The 20,791-nt window shown below is 44.0% G+C and overlaps 1 protein-coding gene across 4 annotated transcripts in view; it reads left to right on the forward strand.

The window, feature by feature from the left end:
* REV3L (REV3 like, DNA directed polymerase zeta catalytic subunit) overlaps positions 1 to 20,791 on the forward strand; it is a 696,072-nt gene that overhangs the window by 149,598 nt on the left and 525,683 nt on the right. For 3 of the 4 annotated variants that reach the window (XM_033939819.1, XM_033939822.1, XM_033939821.1), the window contains 2 exons: positions 8,580 to 8,654; positions 17,605 to 17,765. In XM_033939819.1, coding sequence (XP_033795710.1) covers positions 8,580 to 8,654; positions 17,605 to 17,765 — 236 coding nt within the window. The remainder of the gene's footprint in view (positions 1 to 8,579; positions 8,655 to 17,604; positions 17,766 to 20,791) is intronic. The other variant, XM_033939820.1, reaches the window with a different exon arrangement.

Raw genomic sequence — 20,791 nt, forward strand, 5'->3', positions numbered from 1 at the left:
ACGTTCTGCTTCAGTTCTTGTTAGGATCTCGCCATTTAGGGTGTAAGTCTTACATGGATTTTGGCTGCCCAGGTGCATAACTTTGCATTTTTTGGCATTGAAGCTGAGTTGCCAGGACCTAGCCCAGCGCTCCAGTAGGAGTAGGTCGTGCATCATGTTGTCGGGCATTGAAACATCATCTATTGTGCATTTGCCCACTACATTACTTAGTTTGGCGTCATTGGCGAATAATGTTATTTTACCCCGAAGCCCTTCTGCCAAGTCCTTTATAAAGATGTTGAATAGGATTGGGCCCAAGACCGAGCCCTGTGGCACTCCACTGATCACCTCCGTCATTTCAGAGGGTGTGCCGTTCACCACCACCCTTTGAAGCCTACCTCCAAGCCAGTTCCCAACACATTTCGTCAATGTGTCACCTAATCCTATAGAACTCATCTTGCTCAGCAACCTGCGGTGTGGTACGCTATCGAATGCTTTGCTAAAGTCCAGGTACACGATGTCCAGGGACTCCCCAATATCTAGCTTCCCCGTCACCCAGTCAAAGAAGCTGATCAAGTTGGATTGGCACGATCTCCCTTTTGTAAATCCATGTTGACGGGGATCCCGTAGATTCTCCTCATCCAGGATCTTATCCAATTGGTGTTTTATTAGAGTTTCCATTAGTTTGCTTACTATCGATGTTAGACTCACTGGTCTGTAGTTTGCTGTCTCCATCTTGGAGCCTTTCTTGTGGTGTGGAATGACGTTAGCCGTCCTCCAGTCCGACGGAATGCTGCCTTTGCTAAGGGAGAGGTTGAAGAGCTCGGACAGTGGCTCCGCCAGGACATCACACAGCTCCCTTAGCACCCTGGGGTGTAGGTTGTCAGGTCCCATTGCCTTGTTAACCTTGAGCCTTGATAGCTCACTGTAGACACTGCTGGGCGTAAACTCAAAGTTACCGAACGGATCAACTGAGTCAACCCTTGTCTGTAGCTGAGGGCCAAGCCCCGGCGCTTCTCGGGTGAATACTGAGCTGAAGTATTCATTTAATAGTTGGGCTTTTTCCGAATCCTTTTCCACATAGTCTCCGTCTGGTTTCCTAAGACGTACAATCCCGCCTGAGTTTTTACTTCTGTCACTGATATACCTAAAGAAGGATTTATCTCCCTTCTTGATGTTTTTTGCCAGAGACTCCTCCATGTGAAACTTAGCCTCCCTGACTGCCATTTTGACGGCTTTTGATTTGGTCAAGTATTCTGCTCTAGAGACCTGTTTCCCTGATTGTTTGTAAGAGATGAATGCTTTTTTCTTCTCCTTGATAAAGGCCGAGATCTCCACAGTGAACCACTTCGGCTTATTGTTCCTTCGCCGTTTACTTACTAATTTAACATAGCGGTTTGTTGCTTCCTGTATGGTGGTTTTCAAAGTCGACCACATTTCTTCCACGCTATCGGTTTCTGCTTGCCCTTGTAGCGCCTTGTGAACGAAGTCTCCCATTTCTTTGAAGTTTGTGTCCTTGAATTTGAGGACCTTGGTCAGTGTGGTAGATTTAGTGAAACCTTTCCTAAGATTGAACCATACCATGTTGTGGTCACTGGAGGCCAATGTGTCGCCCACCGAGACCTCTGTGACACTTTCTCCATTGGTAAGTAATAGGACCAGTATTGCCTGATCCCTTGTTGGGTCCAACACCAGTTGCTTGAGACCAGCTCCCTTCATAGAGTTTAATAGCCTCCTGCTGCTGCCGGAAGCAGAGGTAAGTTTATCCCAATCCACATCAGGCATGTTGAAGTCACCTAACACTACTGTGTCCCCACGCAAGGTGATATTTTCTATATCACTGATTATTTCCATATTCAGGTCATCATGTTGTCTTGGGGGTCTGTAAATTACACCAAGATACAAGCATTTGTCCTTCCCTCTGGCTAAATTAACCCAAAGGGATTCCCCAGTGTACTGGACATCTGAGATTCTTGTGACCATAATGTCATCTTTAGTATATAATGCTACACCTCCCCCTATTCTGCCCTCCCTGTCCCGGCGAAGCAAGTTGTAACCCGGTAAGACCATGTCCCACCCGTAGGAGTCTGTGAGCCAGGTCTCAGATATTGCCACCACATCCAGGTCGGCATTCCTTATTTCCGTTTCTAATTCCAGGATCTTGTTTCCCAAACTGTGTGCGTTAACGTACATAGCCCTCCATGTTGTATTTTTGTTACGTCTCAGTGGGGATGTTCCTGCTTGAGCTACTTGAACACCTTTAGCATTGTTTGTATTCTCCCTAGACTCATAACTACAATGTGTACTCCCCTTGGACCCAGTATTACAATATGTGCTCCCTCTAGACTCAAAATTACAATGTGACCCATAATTGTCATATGAACATACCCCCGATTCAAAAGTTTTCATACTCGCCCCTGACCCAGAATTACGGTGACTACTTTCCTCAGCCCCAAAAAAGTATTGGCAGTTTAGTTCGCCAGGTATGTTGTATGTGCCTGTACCCTCCCCTGACTTACCTAGTTTAAAGCCCTGTGAAGTAGGCGGGCTAGACGGTGTCCAAGGACATTCTTTCCTCTTCCGGTCAGGTGTAGCCCGTCGTGTCCCTGTAGTCCTTGCAAAGCTTCTCCATGGTGCAGGAACCCGAAGTTCATCTCCTTGCACCATCCTCGCAGCCAGTCGTTCACCTTCTGTATTCGATCCTCTCTGGCTCTGCCCTTGCCCCTCACTGGGAGAATCGAGGAGAAGACTACCTGCGCATCCATTCTCCTCAGCTTCTCCCCCAGGGCTTTGAAGTCTTCAGATATGCTGTCCGGGGTGCTCCTGGCAGTGTCGTTGGTTCCAACGTGGATTAATTAACGGTCTGTAATTTTCGGCCTCTGCCCTGCATCCCTTTTTGTGGAGCGGAATAACGTTGGCAGTTTTCCAGTTCAAGGGAACTTTTCCCTTACTTAGTCCTGCCTCGACTCTGCTTCCTGCAGTCCAGCCTGGGCACTCAGCAGTCTCACAAGAGGTTGAGTCCTTGCCTGTGCCTCAAGCTGAATCTACACACTCTATGCAAGGAGTCCAGACTTTGTAAGTATCTGGTCTGGAATCTTCACACTCCATACAAGGAGCCGAGTCTTTGGGAGTGCTTCGAGATCCTCGATCCAAACCACTGAGTCTATGGGACTTTGATCTACAGCTTCCAGCCCTATATCCTCACATAAGGCATTGCCCGTTTCGAGGCATAGGGCGAAGTCTCCTCAACCTCGCATGAGACCTGCTTCCAGGCAGCACTCTCATCGCCGGTCGAGGCACTCATTGAGGCGCATGTCATCTTCAAGAGAGCAGCCTTACTCGTCCAAGCGTTCCAGCTCTTCGAGGCCTCCAACTCCTCGATCCAGGACACCAATAGCAGAACCTGAGGACTCCGCTTCTCCCAGTGTCTCGTCCCAGTCTGCTTATTCGCTAGGCTATCAATACTCCAAAGAGGCCTCACCTTCGTTTTCCACTCGAGGCGCCTCGAGGTCCTCGAGACCCTCTCAAGGCCATCCTCTTCCGGATCATTTATCCTTTTCCTTCTTTCCCCGTCAAATGGATGAAGACCTGGATCTTAAATTGGACTCTGGTTCTAAGTACTCTAAGGCGTATTTAGAGGAAATGGGTTTGTCGCGGCCTCCTGTGGAGTCTCTCAAACTTCTTCTTAACCGGCTTCTTTCTCAAACTTTCAAACAAAACCTGGAGACTCTTTATGCCATTCCTGCTGTTCCAGGCAAGTTGGAATCGAGGTATAGAACTGTACATTGCAAGGGCTTTGAGAACTTTCAACTATCTCATCAGTCCCTTCTTGTGGAATCTTCCTTAAAGAGGAGTCATCCTTCCAGGGTCTATGCTACCGTGCCTCCTGGCAAAGAGGGCAGGACCATGGACAAGTTTGGCCGTCATCTTTATCAAAATTCGATGCTGGCCTCCAGGGTTTTGAATTATAATTTTATCTTTACTACTTATTCTAATTATTTTATTGATATACTTACTCCCTGGTTTTACTAAAGACCTTGCTCAGCACAGACTTTTGGAATACCAGCAAGCCATTGCTACCTTACCACAACTCAGGTTGCACCTTCTTCAGTCATCTTATGATGCCTTTGAACTTTCCTCGAGGGTCACTGCTTTCTCAGTAGCGATGCGCTGCCTTGCCTGTGTTCGCACCATTGATATGGATCCCAACATTCAGGACAATATTCCTTGTGATAAATCTATAGAGGCCGCCCCCAAGAAGTCTGAGCATGAGAAATCTTTTGCTTCTATAGTCAGACCAAAGCCTAAGCCAGCTCCTTCCAAGCCTTCTTGACCTCTTCCATCCTATCAGACGCATTATCCTCCGAGGGCAGCTCCTTACACACGAGCACCTCCCAAAAAATCGCAACAGCAGAAGCAACAGAAACCTCAGCCTTCTGGTGCACTAAAGGCTTCTCAGCCTTTTTGACTGTCTCAAGCAGAGCATAACCTCCATCGTTCTGCCTCTGTCCTATCCTCTTCCCATCGGAGGTCGTCTCCATCATTTTTATCATCGATGGGAGACCATTACATCAGACCTCTGGGTGCTGCCAGTAATCAGGGTACTCTTTTCATTTCACTCAGATTCCTCCAGAGCTTCCTCCAAGAGAGTATCCTTCCAATCCATCCCAGTCCGCCCTTCTTCAGGAAGCTCAAGCTCTGCTTTGTCTCCATGCCATCGAGGAAGTTCCCTTGGAACAGCAGAGCAGGGGATCTTACTCTCGTTACTTCCTAGTTCCGAAGAAGAGGGGCGATCTGCGGCCCATATTGGATCTCAGGGCTCTTGACAAATTTTTGGTCAAAGAAAAATTTTGCATGTTGTTCCTGGCATCCCTTTATCCCCTTCTAGATCAGAATGATTGGTTGTGTTCTCTAGATTACAAGGAGGCTTACACTCACATCCCCATTCATCCGGCCTCCCGTCAGTACCTCAGATTTCGGGTGGGGAATCTGCATTTTCAGTACACAGTGCGACCCTTCGGCTTGGCATCATCTCCAAGAGTGTTCACCAAGTGCCTAGTGTTTGCATCAGCTCTGCGGAACTATGGTCTTCAGGTGTTCCCCTATCTGGACAACTGGCTCATCAAAGATTCAACATCTCAGGGGGTTATTGTAGTGACCCAACGGACTATGTGGTTCCTACAAAGCTTGGGATTTTAAATCAACTTTCCAAAATCCCATCTTCAGCCCTCTCAGAACCTACAGTTCATCGGAGCTGTTCTGGACACTGTCCAACTCAGAGCATTCCTTCCTCAGCAGCGTCTGGATGCTCTCCTTCAGCTTTGCCGCAAAGTGTCTTTCCTTTCTTCACTCTCAGCGAGACACATGATGGTACTACTCGGTCACATGGCCTCAACCGTTCACGTGACTCCTTTTGCCAGACTTCACCTCAGAATTCCTCAGTAGACACTGGCATCTCAGTAGGCGCAGGCTTGCGACCCACTCTCAACACATTACAGTCACTCCTTTGTTGAGACAGTCTCTCCACTGGTGGATGCTCTCTTCCAATCTCTCCTGAGGTTTACTGTTTCATACACCCCCTCATTAGAAGGTCCTCATGACAGATTCCTCGACCTACGCTTGGGGGGCTCATCTCGACGGTCTCTGTACTCAAGGCCATTGGTCCAGCACGGATCGTCAGTGTCACATCAGTCTGTTGGAACTCAGAGCGATCTTCAATGCTCTCAAAGCTTTTCAGCATCTTCTTCATGACCAGGTAGTCCTCATTTGGACAGACAATCAAGTCGCCATGTACTACGTCAACAAGCAGGGAGGAACAGGATCTCTCCCTCTTTGTCAGGAAGCTCAAAGGGTGTGGGACTAGGCGATCCATCACAACACCTTCCTGAAAGCAGTCTACATTCAAGGAGAGAAAAACTGTTTTGGCGGACAAATTGAGTCGTCTTCTGCAACCTCACGAATGGACACTCAATTCCTCGCCTCATCATCACATTTTTTCTAAGTGGGGAACGCCTCAGATAGATCTCTTTCTGTCTATACACAACCACAAACTGCCTCAGTTCTGAACATAAGAACATAAGCAATGGCTCCGCTGGGTCACACCTGAAGTCTATGGTGCCCAGCAGCCCGCTCACGCGATGGCCCAACAGGTTCAGGATTTGTGCAGTAATCTTCTATCTATACCCTTGTATCCCCTTTTCCAGCAGGAAATTGTCCAATCCTTTCTTAAACCCCAGTACCGTACTCTGCCCTATTACTTCCTCTGGAAGCGCATTCCAGGTGTCCACCACACGTTGGGTAAAGAAGAACTTCCTAGCATTTGTTTTGAATCTGACCCCTTTCAACTTTTCCGAATGCCCTCTTGTTCTTTTATTTTTTGAAAGTTTGAAGAATCTGTCCCTCTCTACTCTCTCTATGCCCTTCATGATCTTGTAAGTCTCTATCATATCCCCTCTAAGTCTCCTCTTCTCCAGGGAAAAGAGACTCAGTTTTTCCAATCTCTCAGCGTATGAAAGGTTTTCCATCCCTTTTATCGGACGTGTCGCTCTCCTCTGAACTCTCTCGAGTAACGCCATATCCTTCCAAAGGTACGGCGACCAATATTGGACGCAGTACTCCAGATGCAGACGCACCATCGTCCGATACAATGGCAGGATAACTTCTTTCGTTCTGGTTGTAATACCCTTCTTGATTATACCTAGCATTCTATTCGCTCTCTTAGCGGCCGCTGCGCACTGTCCACCATTACCCCCAAGGCCCTTTCTTGGGTACTCTCATTCAGTAACATCCCTCCCATCGTATAGTTGTACCTTGGGTTTCTGCTTCCCACATGCAATACTTTACACTTCTCAGTGTTGAACTTCATCTTCCATCTGCTCCAGGATATACTCTCCTCATCGCCTCAAGGCAGATGCTTTCCTTCTGGAATGGATGAATCTGTTCCTGTATGCGTTCTCTCCATTCCCTCTCATTCTCAAGACTCTTTGTCAAGCTCAAGAACGATCATGCCACCATGATTCTAATAGCTCCTTGGTGGCCCAGGCAACCCTGGTTCTCCCTTCTACTTCAGCTCAGCAGCAGGGAGCCATACCTTCTACCAGTTTTTCCATCTCTGCTCACCCAGAGTCAGGGATCTCTTCTTCATCCCAACCTGCAGTCTCTCCACTTGACAGCTTGGTACCTCTCAACATAACTCCTCTTCAGTTTTCTCAACCTGTTTGGGAAATTTTAGAGGCTTTCAGAAAGCCTGCCACTTGACATTGCTACCACCAAAAATGGACTAGATTTTCTACGTGGTGCATCTCTCATAACAAGAAGCCTCGAGATGCCTCCTTGTCTTTCGTCTTGGATTATCTTCTGCATTTATCTACCTCTGGCCTCAAATCTATATCCATTCGAGTTCATCTTAGTGCAATTGCTGTTTTCCATCAGAAACCCCTTTCTGCTCATCTTGTGGTTTCCAGATTTATGAAAGGACTTTTCAATGTTAATCCTCCTCTCAAACCGCCTCCAGTAGTTTGGGATCTCAATATTGTTCTTGCTCAATTGATGAAGCCTCCATTTGAACCAATGTCTGCGGCTCATCTCAAATACCCCACTTGGAAAGTGGTGTTTCTCATTGCCCTCTCTTCTGCTCGAAGAGTCAGTGAGCTGCAAGCTTTAGTTGCTGATCCACCTTTCAGAATTTTCCATCATGACAAGGTGGTCCTCCGTACTCATCCTAAATTCTTACCTAAAGTGGTTTAACAATTTCATCTCCACCAATCCATTGTACTTCTAAGGCCTCATTCTCATCTTGGAGAATCAGGTCTTCATACCCTGGGCTGTAAGCATGCTTTGGCCTTCTTCTTAGATCGCACCAAACCACACAGATCTGCTCCTCAACTTTTTGTTTCCTTCGATCTAAACAAGTTGGGACACCCCGATTTCTAAGCGTACCATCTCCAACTGGATGGCTGCTTGTATCTCTTTCTGCTATGCTCATGCTGGACTGCATCTACAGAGTTGTGTCACAGCCCACAAAGTCAGAGCCATGGCGGCTTCAGTAGCTTTCCTCAGATCTACTCCTATTGAGGAAATTTGCAGAGCTATCACCTGGTCCTCGGTTCATACTTTCACCTCTCATTATTGTCTGGATGTTTTCTCCAGATGGGATGGCCATTTTGGCCAGGCAGTATTACAAAATTTATTCTCCTGAATTGCCAACACTCCCACCGTTCTTGTTAGCTTGGAGGTTACCCATATGTGAGAATAGGCTGCCTGCTTGTTCTGGGATAAAGCACAGTTGCTTACCGTAACAGGTGTTATCCAGGGACAGCAGGCAGCTATTCTCACAACCCACCCACCTCCCCTGGTTGGCTTCTCTGCTAGCTATCTGAACTGAGGAGACACGCTCTGTTCTGGGTGGGAAGGTACTCGCTTATGCATGGTGCGGCAGACTCGAAACTTCTGGATTTCATCAAGTAAGTCTGCTTGCGAGGCTGTCTGCATTGGGGCTCTATGGATGACGTCACCCACATGTGAGAATAGCTGCCTGCTGTCCCTGGATAACACCTGTTACGGTAAGTAACTGTGCTTTCTGGCTTTGTTTCTTCTTACAGGCCTTTCTATGGGTATCATGAGAAGGAGAAACAGTTTATGAAGATCTACCTTTACAACCCTTCAATGGTGAAAAGGTATTGAAAAAATAAATGTAGAGACTGTTAATTTGTATGATAACATGTATGAAAGGGCAAACCTATTATATCATGCTACTATGCAGGAGATTTGGATATCTCTCTATACTCTTCACAGGAATGCTGTTTCACCAGGTAAGTCGCACTTCTCCAAGGACAAATAGGTATAATAATTTTACATGTGGGTGACATCATCCATGGAATCCAGTAAGGACAGATACCAAGTGTACCATCAGTTTAAATTTTTAAGCACGGTGTGCCTGTGTATTCTCTCCTGATGTCAGCTGGCAGGACCTGCCCATTTTTCTTGTTCCATGGAGCTGAGAAGCTGTGTCTTCAGCGTGTTAAACTTTTTTCATTTTTAGGGCCATCCCATAATTTTTTTCCTTTGTTTTTTTGTCATTATTCTTTGTTTTCTTTGAATTTCTTCTTATTTTTTTTACTTTGGTTAATTTGTCTCAAGTTTTTGTTTTTGGGCTTGTTTGAGCCCTGTTCCCCTGCCAGAAGCATTAAGCCTTTTTCTGTTTCTGTTCTACTCGAGCTTCCTAGACCATTGAGCCCTTCCAGTGTCAACTGTTTTCCCTTCAATGTCCAAAGTGGCACTGAGCGGCTTCAAGAAACGCTTTTAACATAAGAACATAACATAAGAAACGCCTCCACCGGATCAGACCGAGGTCCATCCAGTCTGGTGCTCCGCACACGCGGCGGCCCATTTAGGTACTCTTTTTTGGAGACCCGACTTTACCGTATCCCTCAATATGATATGCAAGAAGGTGTGCATCCAACTTGCGCTTGAATCCCAGTACAGTAGTTTCTGCCACAACCTCCTCCGGGAGTGCATTCCAAGCACCCACCACTCGCTGTGTGGATGCTATGTGATTATCTCTAGCTGACTCACACAACTAGTGCGTTCAGTTCCTTGGTCCTGAGCTTCAAGACCTTGACCGTGCCTGCTGTCCATAATATCAGGAAAAAAATGTTTCCTGATATTATGGAAATTAAAGACCATCAAAAAATACTTTGACCCATTATCGTTCAGATTACTAGTGCTATCACTAGTGCTTTCTACTCTGGACTATTGCAACATCGTTTATATGGGTATACCCAAAAAAACTGTGAGGAAACTTAGAATTATTCAGAACACAGCGGTCCGCTTGATATTTGGATTAAAAAAGAGCGACCATGTCACCCCCTACTACAAACTACTGCACTGGCTGTCAGTCAAGGCACAAATAATTTTCAAGTTCTCCTGCATATGTTTCAAATTAGTTTGGGGACTAACTCCTACGTACTTGCAATCTCACTTCGTATCCTATAAGACAAACCTGAAACTGCTATCTTTTTGCATACCCAAGCATTACTAATTGTAAATACAAAACCTTTCTGGATAGAACTTTCGCGTACCAAGCAAACAAGCAACAACATTGGCTAGACAACTACATTAATAAAGCTAGACTGACCTACAACGCTTTTAGAAAACTCATAAAAACTGCCTTATTCGATAGATATATCACCTAAACAGAATCTTCACCGAACACTATTTTCTTTTCTCGTCTTCCCAATATGCCCCCTCTGAAATCCTAATCAAACTGTATCTCGTAATTTCAGGACCTTTCACCTAATATGTCCCCTCTGAAAATTCTTAACAAACTGTATATTGTAATTTACGCTGTATTTTTTGTAATTCACGACCTCTCTCAAACAGGTCCTCTCGGAAATTTCTTAGCAAACTGTATATTTTATTTTTTCGCTTTCTTAAAGTTTCTGTACTCTGTATTTCCTCTGACTATCTGCATATTGTAACTCGCTGAATGTTCAGCTCTCTTGACTAAATCACCTAGAAGTCGCAAGATTGTGGCAGTATAAAAGAATAAAGTTATTATTATTATTATTCTCACATGCAAAAGAGTTTGCTGAAAGCCCGCAAGCTTCAGTTTCAAAAACTTTTCGGCACTGCATCGGCGACATTGAGCATGGCTGGCATTTGAAGCCTGACACCCAACTTCCTGTCACCCTGGCATTGATACCTGCACTGCTCATGTCGAAATCTCATCAGAAGCATCATGTGTTAGGATCAACTCATTGCAGAAATTCTACTCATAGAGCAAAAAAAAACATCCTTTAAAGAATAGAAAAAGGATCCGAATGAAGAAAATAAGAAGAAAAACAAGCACTGGCAAGTTAGATGCAAAGCACTGATAAAGACAGCTGAACAAGAACATGAAGAACAGTTTGCCAAAGAACAAAAACTTTTAGTAACAATTTTTATCCCAGGACAAGCACTGCAGGTGATTGAGGCCAGCAGCATGTCAGATTTTAAGAGAAAATGGGATACTCACGTGGGATCTCTAAGGGAGTGAATTCAGGGGGTGGGTATTTGGAATGGGCAGACTTGGTGGGCTATAGCCCTTTTCTGCCGTCATTTTCTATGTTTCTATATTTCTAAGCAGGCAGGTATTCTCACATATGGGTGATGTCATCGATGGAGCCTGGATGCGGACGCCTCACAAGCAGACTTGCTTGAAGAAACTCGAAGTTTCGAGTTGCCCGCATCGCACATGCACGAGTGCCTTCCTGCCCAGCACAGGGCGCATCTCCTCAGTTCTCAGTTTTCCGCGGAGCCGATAAGTCCGTCTTTGACTCTCTAAGTTTAACTTCGTTCCTTTGTGCCTTCTCTGAACCGCGGTTTGTATTTTTTTCCTCACGAATTGCTGTTCTTATTTTATTTCTTTTATTTTTAGTAAAAAAAAAAAAAAATTTTTCTTCCGTTAAATTTCGGGACAGGCCACTCGGCCGCAGCCTGAGGGCTTCGATTTTGCGGCCGCTCTTTCTCCTTCTATGTCCCGGCCTGTCACGGGCTTCAAGAGGTATAGAAAGTGTCAGCGTACAATCTCTCTTACGGACGCTGCCTCAAATGCCTTGGGCCGAAGCATCATCCTAGGTCATGCCTGCCTTGCCAAACATTTCAGCCTCGTGCTTTCAAGCGTCGTTGTATTTTGGTGGACAAGCTCTTCTAGATGGAGTCTTCTACTGATCCCTCGACTTTGATGAGATCTTCGGCCTCGACTCCTGACGAGGCCCCTTCTGTGCCTACTGCTTCCACCTCGAGCCTCATCACACCTTCGAAGTTTGCAGCGGCTCTTGCTTCGACGTCCTCTGCTGTATCTTCCCCTGTTTCCTCAGGTCAGATAGCTCAGCAGTCGGTTCCACCGGTGGTGATTAAAGTGTCTAAGACTCCCAGGCTGAAGCACACTCACACTACCTCGAAGGAACCTCCAGCCAAAGAACATAAGAACATAAGAAAAGCCTTCACTGGATCAGACCGAGGTCCATCCAGTCCGGTGATCCGCACATGCGGCGGCCCATTTAGGTACTCCTGATTGGAGACCCAGTTATACCGTAGCCCTCAATATGATTTGCAAGAAGGTGTGCATCCAACTTGCGCTTGAATCCCAGAACAGTAATCTCTGTCACAACATCCTCTGGGAGAGCATTCCGGTTTCAGATGCGGATCCATCCTTGCCGGCTTCTTTCCAGACCATGTTAGAGAAGCAGTTTATTCAGTTCCTTACTAACATGGGACCCAAACTGCTTCCTCTTATCCAGCCTGGGCATTCAGCAGACTCCCGTGAGGTCGAGCCGCTTCCTTTGCCCCAGTCTGAACTTACACACACTTTGCAGGGAGCAGAGTCTCTGCGAGTGTCTGGTCTGGCATCCAAGCACGTGAAGCAAGGAGCAGATTCTTTGCGAGTGCCTCAACAGAAATCCTCACACTCCATACAAAGAGCAGAGTCTTTGGGAGTGCATCGAGGTTCCTCCACCAAGCCTCTGGAGTTTCGATCTACAACCTCTAGTCCTATTCATCCGATGGCATCGGCTGCTCTCGTCTCCGAGGCGAAGTCTCCTTGATCCTCGAGATCTGGTTCCAGACACAGTTCTCACCGACGTTCGAGGCCTTCCTTGAGGCATCCTTCTAGGCATAGTTCTTCTTCTCAAGACAGACCATCTTCCTCTAAGCCTCGATCTACTCCAACCTCGACCAGACCACCGACTCCTCGTTTGAGGTCTCCAATGCTGGACCTCGAGGATATTCTGGTTTCGATTGCCTCGTCCAAGTCACCAGGTTCCTTTGATGCCAAAGCTTCATCTTCGACTCAGGCTGCCTCGACATCCTCGAGTCCTTCTCGAGGCAAAGCATTGGCAGATCAACTATCTTTCTCGTCTTTCGTTCGTCAGATGGCTGTGGACTTGGATCTTCAATTAGATACTGGCTCAAAATACTCTAAGGAGTATCTAGAAGCAATGCATTTTCCTCAACCTCCGGCAGAGTCTCTTAAGCTTACACTTCATAAGCTTTTGAATCAGACTTTTAGTCGATGCATGGAAACACCTTTTTCCATACCAGCTGTTCCAGGCAAATTGGACTCTAGGTATAAAACTGTGCATCGCCCTTTCAACGAATTTGGGAACCCTTTTGGACCACATTGTCTCTGGTGGCCCGTAGCCGCCTTTTGAACTGTTAGCTCCTTGTTTTTTTGTCTTTTCCTTAGTTTATTATGTTTTTGTTTGGCGTCAGTGAGAGTGGATGGGGGGAGGAATGGGTTGTGGGTTGGGTTGGTGGGGTAGGTTTGTTGGCTTATGGTGTGAAACTTCGAGCTGCCTTGTTGATCTTTGATCTTGTTTTGGATTGTTGTTTTTCTTGGTGCTCAATAAAATATATTTGAATATAAAACTGTGCATCGCAAGGGATTTGACAACTCACAGTTATCTCATCAATCCCTCCTTGTCGAGTCCTCCTTAAAGAGATCCCATCCTTCCAAGGTTTATGCCACCGTTCCTCCTGGAAGGGAAGGGAAAACTATGGACAAATTCGGACGTCGCATCTATCAAAATGCTATGATGTCCTCTAAAGTCCTCAATTATAATTTTCAATTCATCACTTATTTTGAATTTCTTATTTCTTTATTGCTGAACTTCTTGCATTATCTGGATACTCAAATGCACTTTGAATTTCAAGAGGTTATTGCTTCTTTGTCTCAACTCCGGTTGCATCTCCTTCAGTCATCTTACAGTGCTTTCGAGTTGTCTGTTCAAGCAGGTGCTTGCTCTGTGGCTATGCGTCGTCTTGCCTGGCTTCGTACCATTGACATGGACCCTAATCTTCAAGACCGCTTAGCTAACATTCCTTGTGAGGGCAATGACCTCTTTGATGAATCTATCGAGGCAGCCATCAAGAAATTGTCTGACCATGAAAAATCTTTTGCTTCGATTGTCAGACCTAAGCCAAAGCCAGCTCCTGCCAAGCCTGCATGCCCTACTCTTATTTATCAACGGCATTATGCTACAAAGCTGGCTCCTTACACTCGCCCTCCTCTTAAGAAACAGCAACCTCAGAAGCAGCAAAAACCCCAACCTTCTGCTGCACCTAAAGCTTCTCAGCCTTTTTGACTGTTTAAAACAGAGCATAAGCTCCACCGTTCTGACTCTGCCTAATTTTCCTCCTATAGGAGGTCGTCTCCATCATTTTTACAACCGGATGGTCGTCAATCACCTCCGACCTCTGGGTGCTTACCATCCTAAGAGAAGGATACTCTCTTCATTTCACTCAGGTTCCACAAGAGCTTCCTCCAAGAGAGTATCCTTCCAATCCATCCCAGACCACCCTTCTTCTTCAGGAAGCTCAAGCTTGCTTTGTCTCCATGCCATCGAACCAGTTCCCTTGGAGCAGCAAAACAGGGGTTTTTACTCCCGTTACTTCCTTGTTCCGAAGAAGACGGGCGATCTGCGACCCATTTTGGATCTCAGGGCTCTCAACAAATTTCTAGTCAAAGAAAAGTTTAGAATGTTGTCCCTGGCATCCCTTTATCCCCTTCTCGAGCAGAACGACTGGTTATGCTCTCTGGATCTCAAGGAGGCCTACACTCATATCTTGATTCATCCGGCCTCCCGTCAGTACCTCAGATTTCGGGTGGGGAACCTGCATTATCAATACAGAGTACTACCATTCGGCCTGGCCTCGTCTCCCAGGGTGTTCACCAAGTGCCTGGTAGTGGTAGCAGCAGCTCTAAGGAACCATGGTCTTCAGGTGTTTCCCTACCTCGACCACTGGCTCATCAAGGATTCAACATCTCAAGGGGTTATTGTAGCGACCCAACAGACTACCTGGTTCCTACAAAGTTTGGGATTCGAGATCAATTTTCCCAAATCTCAGCTTCAACTCTCACAGACTCTATAATTCATTGGAGCTTGTTCTGGACACTGTACAACTCAGAGCATTCCTTCCACAGCAACGTCTGAAAGCTCTACTTCAACTGTCATACAGTGTCTTCCTGATCTTCCATCTCATGAGACACATGATGGTACTCCTAGGTCACATGGCCTCTACAGTACACGTGACTCCTTTTGCCAGACTTCACCTCAGAATTCCTCAGTGGACCCTGGCATCCCAATGGACGCAGTTTGCAATCCTCTATCTCGACACATCACAGTCACTCTTTCTTTGAAGCAGTCTCTCCGTTGGTGGATGCTCTCTTCCAATCTTTCCAGAGGTTTGCTTTTTCAAATGTCCCCTCATCAGAAGATCCTCACGACAGACTCTCCGTACTCAAGGCTTCTGGACCATTACGGATCATCAATGTCATATCAATCAGTTGGAACTAGTAGCGATCCTCAAAGCTCTCCATGCTTTTCAACATCTTCTTCACGACCACGTAGTCCTCATTTGGATGGACAACCAAGTCGCCATGTATTATGTCAACAAACAGGGAGGGACAGGGTCTGCCTCCCTTTGTCAAGAAGTTCTGGAGGTTTGAGACTGGGCAATCCGCCACAACACATTCCTAAAATCTGTCTATATTCAAGGGATGAAGAATTGCTGGGTGGACAACTTGAGTCGTCTACTGCAACCTCACTAATGGACACTCCATTCTTCGCCCCTTCATCACATTTTTCCACAGTGGGGAATGCCTCAGATAGACCTCTTTGTGGCTCCCCACAACTACAAACTGCCTCAGTTCTGCTCCAGGATATACTCTCCTCCTCGCCTCGAGGCAAATGCTTTTCTTCTGGAATGGACGTATCTCTTCCTCTACGCATTTCCTCCATTCTCTCTCATTCTCAAGACTGGTCAAGTTGAAGAATGATCATGCCACCATGATTCTGATTGTTCCTCGGTGGCCGAGACAACTTTGGTACTCCCTTCTACTTCAACTCAGCAGCAGGGAGCCATATCTTCTATCAGTTTTTCCGTCTCTGCTTACATAGAGTCAGGGATCTCTGCTTCATTCCAAACTGCACTCTCTACACCTGACAGCTTGGTACCTCTCAACATAACTCATCTTCAGTTTTCTCAACCTGTAAAAGACATTTTAGAGGCTTTTAAGAAGCCTACCACTAGACAATGCTACCACCAAAAATGGACTAGATTTTCTACGTGGTGCATCTCTCGCGATAAGGAGCCTCAACATTCCTCCTTATCTTCTGTGCTAGATTATCTTTTGCACTTATCCACCTCTGGCCTCAAGTCTACATCGATTCGAGTTCATCGCAGTGCAATTGTTGCTTTCCATCAGCCTATTGAAAAGAAAACCCTCTCTGCTCATCCGGTAGTTTCTAGATTCATGAAAGGACTTTTGAATGTCAAACCTCCTCTCAAACCACCTCCAATGGTTTGAGATCTCAATGATCTTCTTGCTCAATTGATGAAACCTCCATTTGAACCAATGTCTATGGCTCATCTGAAGTATCTCACTTGGAAAGTGGTGTTTCTCATTCTCCTCACTTCTGTTTGAAGGGTCAGTGAGCTGCAAGCTTTAGTTGCTGATCCACCTTTCACTGTGTTCCATCATGACAAGATGGTCCTACGTACTCATCCTAAATTCCTACCTAAAGTGGTTTCAGAATTTCATCTCAACCAATCTGTTCTTCCAGTGTTTTTCCCAAAGTCTCATTCTCACCCTGGAGAATCAGCTCTTCATACTCTGGACTGTAAACGTGCTTTGGCCTTCTATTTGGAACGCACCAAAACCACACAAAACTGCTCCTCAACTTTTTGTCTCCTTCAATCCAAACAAGTTGGGACATCCAATCTCTAAGTGTACCTCTCCAACTGGATGGCTGTTTTCTTCTATGCCCAGGCTGGATTACAACTACAGAGTCAAGTCACAGCCCATAAAGTCAGAGCAATGGCAGCTTTAGTAGCTTTCCTCAGATCTACACTTATTGAGGAAATTTGCAAAGCTGCCACTTGGTCCTCGGTTCATACTTTCACTTTTCACTATTGTCTGGATGTTTTCTCCAGAAGGGATGGCCATTTTGGCCAGAGAGTATTACAAAATTTATTCTCCTAAGTTGCCAACACTCCCACCATCCCATTCTGGTTAGCTTGGAGGTCACCCATATGTGAGAATAGGCTGCCTGCTTGTCCTGGGATAAAGCACAGTTACTTTCCGTAACAGGTGTTATCTAGGGCAGCAGGCAGCTATTCTCATAACCAACCCACCTCCTCTGGTTGGTTTCTCTGCTAGCTATCTGAACTGAGGAGACTCGCCCTGTGCTGGGCGGGAAGGCACTCGTGCATGCGCGGTGCGGCTGTCTCAAAACTTCTGAGTTTCTACAAGCAAGTCTGCTTGCGAGGCTTCCGCATCCGGGCTCCGTCGATGACGTCACCCATATTGTAGTTCTATTCCCTCTCATCTTTTGTATTAGTTGGTCTGTATGTCCAATTGTCTACCCCATTATTTTAAATTTTAAATTGTGTGTAAAAATATATGTTTATATTTTATCAATTTTTGTATCCTGCTTAGTAAAACTAAATAAGTGATTCATCAAAGTCACATAAAACCTGAAACTTGAACCCATCACTGAAGTTGTATCGGTCTAGACAGTCTAAAAGTTAGAAAATTAGAAGGTAAGAATCTAATTTCTCCTTTTTGTCTCTTATTTTTGAAAGGGTTTGTGAGCTTCTTCAGGGAGGAGCCATAATGAATAAATCATACCAACCACATGAAGGCCATGTGCCCTATCTCCTTCAGCTGTTCATGGACTACAACCTGTATGGCATGAATTTAATAAACTTGGCTGCAGTGAAGTTCAGAAAGACTAGGAGAAAAGGTAATCCATCATATTTTGTATACACTTCACTGTAAAAGGCTGGGTTGGTGGTAAAGGATAAAAGATCATGGATTTGATATACTGCCCTTCTGTAGTACAATCAAAGCATTTACATTTATTATTGCATGCAGGTAATTTCTTTGTCCTTAGTGGACTCCCAAAGCCACTTATCTTAAATATGACTTCAGGGTTCCCAATGTGGCCCCGTTTCGTAACTTCCTTAGGAGACCCAAAGTGGAAAATTCTCAAGTACTGCAGGCTTTTAGATACTGTGAATCGTCCTGCAAGGGCTTTTAATTCACTTGCTCCGTGGCACGAGCAGTTTGCAATGTTACTTCTCAAAAATTGAAGATGGAATAAAATGGGGGGGGCGTGGCTTGGTGCGCGCATAAGATGGAAGAGTGATCGCGACGCTCCGCTAACTTGAGCAACAGATCAAAAATATTGAAAGATTATTTTGATTAATTTCTTACCCGAAGTGTCGGATTCAGTGCGGGAGCATGGCTAGTATGTGGCAAACTAAAAATGAGTCATCTCATGTGGCAGGAGGAACGGCGAAACCCTAAAAACAAGAACAGACGACCCCGTCAAAGGTTCCTCTTCTGGGAGATGCAACGGAAGCTTTAGATAAGAATGAAATAATGGCCGAATTGCGATGTATAAAACAGATGCAGCAGAATAATGCGAACAGTATAACGGAGGTAAAGGAAGAAATATTGAACTTAAACCGGCAAATGGAGGTGGCTAACAAGCGTATGACTACCTTAGAGGATAAAATGGAGCGATTAGAACTCTGAGATAAGATCCAAAAATGACAGTTTAACTGTGCAGGAATTAAAGAAACAACTTGAGAATGAGAATAGGAGCAGGAGGAAGAATATAAAAATTATTGGATTAGCTGAAAATTTGGAAGGGGGAAATGCTGTCCAATTTCTAGAGAACCTTCTGCCTAAACTATTACAGTTAAACTTAAAACATCCCCTAGAAATAGAATGAGCACACAGGATTCCATTAAAACAGTCAGCAAATCATGTGAGACAAGACCGTTGATCTTTAAGCTATTAAGATTTCAACAGGCTTTAGATATTTTAAATTTAGCTAAAGCTGACAAAATTTAAATTATAAGGGGTCTAAATTGTGGTTTGTGCCTGATTTCGCTAAGAACACGGCGAATATGAGGAAACAATTCCTCATGTTGAGACCTCAATTGAAAGAAAAATGATTCAAATATGGCTTGTATTACCCTGCAAAAATGAGAGTAACAAGTGGAGACAGATCCTTATTTTTTGAGGATCCTGAGAAGTTAAAAGACTTCTTGTTGAATTCTGAGCCAATGTCTATTTAAAATGAATTAACTTGAATAACTTGGAATTTGTATCATTTAAGAAGGTTTTGGAAAATCAAACAACAAAAGATAGGAAAATGGAGAATATGGTTCTTCCTCCCTCTCCACTATTCTATGTACCTCCTCCGTCCTCCTCCGTCCTTGTTCACTTCACCTCTCCCTCCTTCCATTGTAGTTCCTCTTCTTTATTTTTAATCCCTGTAAACCGTGTCGAGCTCCACTTCCGTGGAGATGACGCGGTATATAAACTTAAGGTTTAGTTTAGTTTAGTTTAGTTTCAAAAGTTCCTGAAAGTCTTTTCACTCTGATGCTTTGGAAAAGTGAAGATCATTTTGAAAACCATCAGTCATGCTTATGAAGAAAAATTTAAAAGAAACAGCTAATGAAGAACAGAAGAAACTTATAAGTTTCAGGATTTGACAATGAGTATGGACTGATAAGCACAAGATTTTTCTGAATTTAGGGAATTGTATACAGGAAATTGTACTTGGGAAAAGTATTGGAGATAATAACAAATGGAACATAAGTGCTTTGAATCTATGGAAGAATGCTCAGACAAGAATGGTTAGAATTAAAAAAAAAAAAAAATCTTAAAGATTTCAAAGAACATATAATTAAAAATATAAATGCTACAAAAACTTGGAAACAAGAAAAGATGTACTTATTTAAGAACCATAAAATAGATCCAGAGTGTTTAAGGCTTAAGAACAGTTGGAACTTTATAAAGAAGATGATAAAGAAATTTCTTCATAGTGAAATAGACATTCTACAGATGAAAATATTTCAGAACGTGAACAAGTGACTTACCAAGAATTAGAAGTGCATTTACAATGTACTATATGTCTAATTTGTGTTTTTATTTTCAAGAAATTAATTCTAATTGTACTGAATTTTTATTTGACAGGTCGTATAATTGCATATACTCGTTTTTGAGAGGATATAATATGGTTTTTGAAAATGACTTAATTTAAAAAAAAAATTCACTTTGTTGAATGAATTTTAGGGAGAAGACTAATAAAATTCTCATATATAGGGTGCTAGAGTGGTAAGGAAACAGGAAAAAAGGAAAAGAGTGGGGGAGGTGAAATAATAAAATAAAAAATAAATTAAAAAAAATAAAAAGAGAGTTTATCTTCAATATTTTGGAAACATGAATGATTTAAAGATAAGATGACTCTTCTCTTTAATATTTGAGGGTTCTATTTAAAATTAATTTAGATTATACTGAGAAGAATTTTAAGATGGGTAAAAGGTGAATTGATTAAGTTTCAAGTTTCTAGTTTATTTTAATATACCTACCATCAGCAAGTATCTGGCCGGTTTACAATAAAATTAAAAAAGATAATAATAAGTAATTAATAATTAGAAAATAATAAAGTGTACATCAAGGACATAAACATGGATTAAATATGGATGTTATTAATTGAAAGTTATCTTAACATGTAATAATTCTTAAATTCTTAAAGCAAAATTCAATATTTGATTGAGAATATTATTTGATAATAAGAGATATAGGGTTTTAATTCTTCTCTTGTAAAATATAGTAAAACTAGTCTTATAGCCCGTTACATTAATGGGTGCTAGAATATATGTGTGTGTGTCTCTCTTTATTTCTTTCTCTCTCTCTCCTTAGCCGCTTTCTTTCTTTCTGTCTTTCTTTTTCCTTGGCTGTCCATCACCA

Source organism: Geotrypetes seraphini, chromosome 3 (genome assembly GCF_902459505.1).
Source record: "Geotrypetes seraphini chromosome 3, aGeoSer1.1, whole genome shotgun sequence".
NCBI lineage: Eukaryota > Metazoa > Chordata > Amphibia > Gymnophiona > Dermophiidae > Geotrypetes > Geotrypetes seraphini.